The 6287-nt window shown below is 40.5% G+C and overlaps 1 protein-coding gene across 1 annotated transcript in view; it reads left to right on the forward strand.

Moving 5' to 3' along the window:
• The window catches only part of LOC137979630 (kelch-like protein 3), a 12644-nt gene extending 7115 nt beyond the window's left edge, over nt 1-5529 (forward strand). Inside the window, exon 2 of the mRNA XM_068826944.1 lies at nt 3441-5529. Coding sequence (XP_068683045.1) covers nt 3441-5283 — 1843 coding nt within the window. The 3' untranslated portion in view covers nt 5284-5529. The remainder of the gene's footprint in view (nt 1-3440) is intronic.
• Nucleotides 5530-6287: the final 758 nt, after the last annotated feature.

Genomic DNA, 6287 nt, shown 5'->3' on the forward strand with positions numbered 1-6287 from the left:
ATTTGACCATGGTAGTCCCTGGTTCGACTTCCCAGCTGCACTTGTAAATAGCTAACTGCCTCCGGCCAGTTGGGATTCTTATAACAGTTGTTGTTGTCGTTTTTCTGTTCCGTCGTTTCGTTGTGTTTCATTGGCCCTGAAAAGCCCCTATGGGAAGTGGTCAATTAATTTAAAAGAAATCAAAGAATTTTATGATAGTTGAGCAGGATAGCGACGGTAGTTTACGTAGTTTTATCCATACTCGGGTTGTAATTTTTATTTTTATTTTATGTTGCTGATGAATTGAACTGCGGTTAAATAAAGATTATAGACACCTGAAAAATTTAGGCAACTTGAACGGGATTCGAACCCATGCCCTCTGCAGCGATGCCTGTCAATGATCTACCGACTGAGCGTTGAAGCCACTCAGTTGGGAGCAGGTCAATTTGTTGGGCTTACTGTGTTCATTTGTTGGGCTCCTGTGTTGGCAGTGGTCGTGAGTTCGAATCCCGTTGAAGCAAGATGTATTTTTTCAGGTGTCCAAGACAATTGCTTTTAAAAATTGTCCTGAAGACTAGAGATTCTGACCATTTGAAGATGTCATTACACAGTACGGGAGGCAGCACTTTCCTCCCAAGTTATTTAAAGACCCTGAGTTTTGTCCTGCCGGAGTTTTTGATCTCGCGCGACCTACAGCACAGTAGTCTGATGCTCAATCAAGTGAGTCAATCGTTCGTGCTGTTTGACGTTAGAAGCTTTTACTCGTTTGCATTCAGTATTGGATCAAATAATACAAATAACATTATTAGGGCTCCCGCACGGGCATCTTCCAACCTACTCTACAATGTTACGGATTTCTCTTTTCGTCACACTAGGATTCTCACATCATCTACATCTGTTAATCTATAACATGTATCAAAAATCATGTCCTGTCATGTCACGTCACGTGATGTCATGCCATGTCATGTCATGCTATTTAATTTCATGTATTTATATAATGTCCTATCTAGGCTTTGGCACATTCATTTAATTTTTTGCTATTATGCTAATGACAGCCTGGACAGCTGTCACTTGATGTCATCCCATGTCATGTCATGTCAAGTCATGTCATGCTATTTAATGTCATGTGATGTCATATCCTATTTAGCCTTTGGCACGTTATTACTTTTTTGCTACTATGCTAATACTTAAGTTTAAAATCCTTCTATTATGCTCTTATGGCTTTGCTAAAATGCTCAAACGTTCTATCAATTCATACCAGAAGCACATTACCTTGAAGCGTGTAACTTGCCCAAATATGAACAAAAGCGAGATCCATGCTGCACGCGCGGGAAAATGCACGAGCTACGTTACATCACATCCAAATAAGGACACTTTTAAACAAAACAAAAAAACAAACAAAAAACCCACCTCTGAACCAGCGTTAAAACGCTTCAACGTTACGAGCTTCTGTACATACGCAATAATAGACACAAAATGTTTTGTAGCTCAAAATTTTGAAAGCAAAGTGCTTTACTACTGCACCTGTTTCATGACTTGCAGACGTTTCTCATCGGGAGATTATGCGCTCCTGCTTTCGCTGCCTATTGAGAACGGATTCTTATTAGAGGCAGCGAATCGAGTATAAGCCAGCTTCGTCCCCAGGGATTTTCTCCGCCGAGGAGGGGGCAGAGAAAACCCCTGGGGACCAAGTTGGGTGTAAGCGACAAGTCCAGGGTTTTTCATAGTTTTGTAAAGTAGTGAACATATTTCTGAAAGCACCGGACGTGACATTTTTTGGTGCCGCAAGGTGCCTTGCAAGCGCTGAAGGGGCGAGTTAGGTAGGGTTCTGGGGGCCGCTGCTGCTGTTGGGGGAAGATTCAGTGGCTCGATATGAGACGTCTTGGTTGCAAGTTTTTCGAAGTACCGCTGATATCTGATAGAGTTAAGACCTACCACTGGTTTACTACCGAAAAGTGATACCAGTGCTTTTTCAGCTGCAGTGACAACGCCAAAAACATCAGAATAACAGGTGAAGACCGACGTTAGCGTGCTCTTTGAAGTAAGGCATATTCTCAAGTTTCTTCAGGGCTGTTGTCTTTCCAACTCCATAGAGGCGCAATGTTGTGTTGCATCCGGTGACTGTTTGAAGAAAAAGGAAAAATCTGCAAACTTCCTTACCCAGCTGTTTTTTGACTTTCTTCATATGCCAGACGCGCGCACTTCTCGAATTTGCGTTTGTCTCTGGTCTAAAATAGAGGTCACACCCACCTTCGGATACATGATAACACACAAGGACTGGCAAATCTGTGTCATCCCCAACTAGAACCGTGGTATTCATTCAGGCAGACTCGGCGGTTTTGTCTACAAGAAGGTCGGCGTCACCATTTGCGAGATGTGTTACGCATCCTACATTCTGGAGACAAAAATTTGGTTTTATCAACGGAGTTGATAATGTAAATTGACCACCGAAGAGGGATTCTAAAAGCTGACGTTCCGAGCGTTAGCCCTTCGTGAGAGCCTTGCTTAGAATTAACAGAAAGCGTTGTTTATGGGATTCGAGAGATAGTCATCCTTCTTCATCGTTAGACATGATTTCTGTAAAGATGACAGGTGCAGCAACCGTCGCTGATGGGCGCCTCTGCTGCGTCATAGCTTTAGTTGACATTTCATCGTACTCATCAAACACCACTATAGCTTTCCCGTATTTTCTACGCACGCAAATTTCGCACTCGTCGAGTCTAACATGTGATTTCCAGCCATGTTCTTGTTGACTGGGGTTAAGTACGTGGTTTGCTGACTACCCAGAATACCTCATATTGTTGGTTTTTTTTTTTTGCATTCTTTCCTCGATTTCGATCCTTTAGTTAACCAGAGACTTCTGTTATTCTTTTGATCGCATGGTCACCATGGGTAGCTTGCTCTCGTTAGCTGGAAGGTTAATTTTTAAATTGACTATTAATTAATTAAATCTCATCTAAATTGAGCTCAATTTCATCGATCGATCAACGTTATATGGACGAATCGGAATGAAAGCAACAAGGTAATATCACTAATGGTAATTATTAGGTCGCGGGTCAGTTGGTTGAAAATTGAACAAGTTTAGTTTAGTTAGTTATTGTCAGAAACCCATAAGGGTTGAAACGTGTAACGGTACCTTGTGTGCTGGGAAACAAGCTTCTGAATATTCAATTTGCTAAGTACCATATTTGGAACAACAAGAGCGAGGGCTTTCCAAATATAGTACTTAGCACTGAAACATTCAACCAATCAGATCGCACTGAATATTCGGAAGCTGTGAACGCGCGTTACACGTGTTTCTGGTTTAATCCCCACATGACTCCCCGTGACATAGAGAGGGGAGAGAGACTGGGTTTGAGGCTGGTAATACCTTGATGATCAGAGGTTCTGTAATTTCCTCTCTTAATGAACCAGTGTTAACTTTTTTTATTTCTTAACCAACGCAATATCATGTCGCAAAGTTCTGGGAGTATCGGCAAGGAAGAATACGTACAAGCAGTTGCATTCGAAATCAAAGATTTGAACACTTCCGCGTCGAATTCCAATATGGCGGACCTTTCACAGCCAATGCCATCAGATCCATCTAAATACTGTCAGGAACTTATCAATCGTCTCGATGCTCTGAGAAGAAAAGAGACTTTCTTCGATGTAACAGTGTCAGTAAAAGACAAAGAGTTTAAAGCTCACAGACTTGTGTTAGCAGCAGCAAGTCCGTTTTTTCTTTCACTTCTGGTCAGCGACATGAGAGAGGGAAAGGAACAGTTCATCAGGATAGAACTTGAAGAAGCAACGGGGTCAGTCATGGAAGACGTTTTTAAATACATTTACACCGGTATAGCTGCAGTCACTAAGGATACCGCCCACGACTTAGTGGCAGCAGCAGATTATCTTCTTTTACCAGGTTTGAAAACTTTGGCTTGTGACTTTTTGGTGGGAAACATTACAACTGAAAACTGCATGTTCAATTATTATTTTGCCGACAAGTATCAGTGTTTGGAATTATTGGAGGAGTCTTGCGAGTTTATTAACTCAAATTTCAGTTCAGTCATGGAAACAGAAGACTTCCTGAATCTCAATATTGAACAAGTCATGAAATGGGTTTCCAGTGATGATGTCACTGTCACCTCTGAGGAAGAAATTTTTAAGGGAGTAGTTAAGTGGGTGACTCACAAGAAGAGTGAACGAGAAAGTAACTTTGCTGAATTGTTGAGTCAGGTCCGTCTGCAGTCCATGTCTCATGACTTTCTTTTCAATGAATTAATTAATGAACAACTGATAGCAACAAGTAATGTGAGTTTGAATTTTGTGTTGAGATCTATGAAGTCCATTGTTGATCCCTTCTGTGAAAATGCTGCCAAGCCACCAAGGAAGTGCTTGGAGAGGTACACAGATGTGATTTTTGTTTGTGGTGGCAGGACAGCCTTATGCTATGCACCCCAGAAAGACATTTGGTATCAGTTGCCAGACATGTTATGTGAACATCAAGATCATGCTGTTGTTCAATACAGAGATAAAGTTTGCATTTTCGGGGGACAGCGTGTTGGATCAGGAAAATCTCAAATTGCAGAATACTGTCTTTCTTCCAAAATATCCCAGGGGACAGTTGAAACAGGACCTGCAATTTGTGGGGATTTTTGTTCTTCTTTATCAGTCTTAGATGGCTGCATCTTTGCATTACTTGGTGTGGCCATTCTTCTCTATAAGATTGATGAGAATGTTTATGAGGCTGTGGCTGATCCACCAACTCGTCGCAATAGCGCTTGTTTAGTCAGTGATAACAGACACCTTTACTTAGTAGGAGGAAGTACACATGTTTTATGGCGTCAAGAAACTCAAACAGTGGAAAGGTTTGATCCTATTTCGGCCACATGGGAGGAGGTTGCAGCTATGAATGAGGCAAGATATAATGCTTTTGGAGCAGCCATGAATGGAAAGATCTACATAGCTGGTGGCATAAAGAAAAATGAGGGATATCTTACTGTATTGAAGTCTTGTGAGGTATATGACCCATCAACTAATGAATGGCAAGTCATTAGTAACCTCAAGGTGTGTCGTCAAAGGGCAAGCATGGTATGCATTCAGGAAGCCCTTTATGTGGTTGGTGGCTTCAAAGACGTACCATCGTCTTTAAGAGAGTTATCAGTGGAAGTGTTTCAGTTAGGAGCATGTGAATGGAAAAGTAAGTCCACTATACCCATTAACTTTAAAACTGAAAATCCTGGGGATCGAAAGAAAAAGATTCATCATAGGGCATGTCTTGCAGTGATCCACAAGAGCCTATTAGAAAAGCTGTGTAAGCTTTGACATTTTGACATTTCTGTTATGTCTGGCTTGTGGTGGCATTCCTTCAAATAGTGCCACATAGAGAAATGAAATCTTTTCCAATAATTAAGGGTTTGGCGTTCATCCACCTTTAATACAAGTGACCGCCTTTAAAGGCGGCTCTTTACAGGATATCTCTTTTCAAGTGTTAGTCACTGAAATTGATGTAAAATGTAAGTTTACCTAACAAATAAAGGCAAACGGGAAAGTGCTAAATATAGCGATCGAGGTTCAGAAGGGGGACTGGCAACTATATATTTCAAAGGCCTTTTTCTCAAAAACTAGCCGTACGTCCCACCTTAAAATTTCAGGATTTTTTTAGCAAGAAAAAATAATCATGTATAGACAGACAGGTTTTTGGCAAATGGCAAAAATGTTGATTTTCATCTATTTTGATAATAACTGAAAAATAGTCTGATCTTTTTGTATTGATTTTGTATTGATGATGAGTATTGATGGTTTCGTCTTCATATTGTTTACTAATTAAAATTCTTTAATCTGAAAACATTATGATCACATGTGACCTTTCCATTTAAGGGGCTTAGAAACTTGTTAGTCCCCCTTATTTTCCATTTTCCACCCCTCTGTTGATTTGGTAAGTCCCTAAACATTAATGTTGACAGTTTTATACTATTTGTTGGAATTTGTTTTGTCAAACAATATGTTGACAAAAATTGGATGCATATGCTATCCTTTTGCCACTCAATCACTGATGCAAATGTCAAGAAAGAGATAATTATTTTTTGGAAGCGAGGTAGATGGTACACTGGGGCACCCAACGTCAATTTTCGGAAAATATCTGTTCGGAAGACGATTTGAGATTTAGAATTTTCGGAACATATGTTGTAAAATTTCTTGCTTGCCTGCCTGTCCTAGGATTTTCGAACATCTAAAAAATGGTGTAATTGCCCAATTTTGACGGATTTTTACCCTAAAAAGGTCAGCTAGAATTTTCGGGAGCCCTTTTTCTGGCTGAAATTTTCGAA

This window comes from Montipora foliosa, chromosome 12 (genome assembly GCF_036669935.1).
Source record: "Montipora foliosa isolate CH-2021 chromosome 12, ASM3666993v2, whole genome shotgun sequence".
Taxonomy (NCBI): domain Eukaryota; kingdom Metazoa; phylum Cnidaria; class Anthozoa; order Scleractinia; family Acroporidae; genus Montipora; species Montipora foliosa.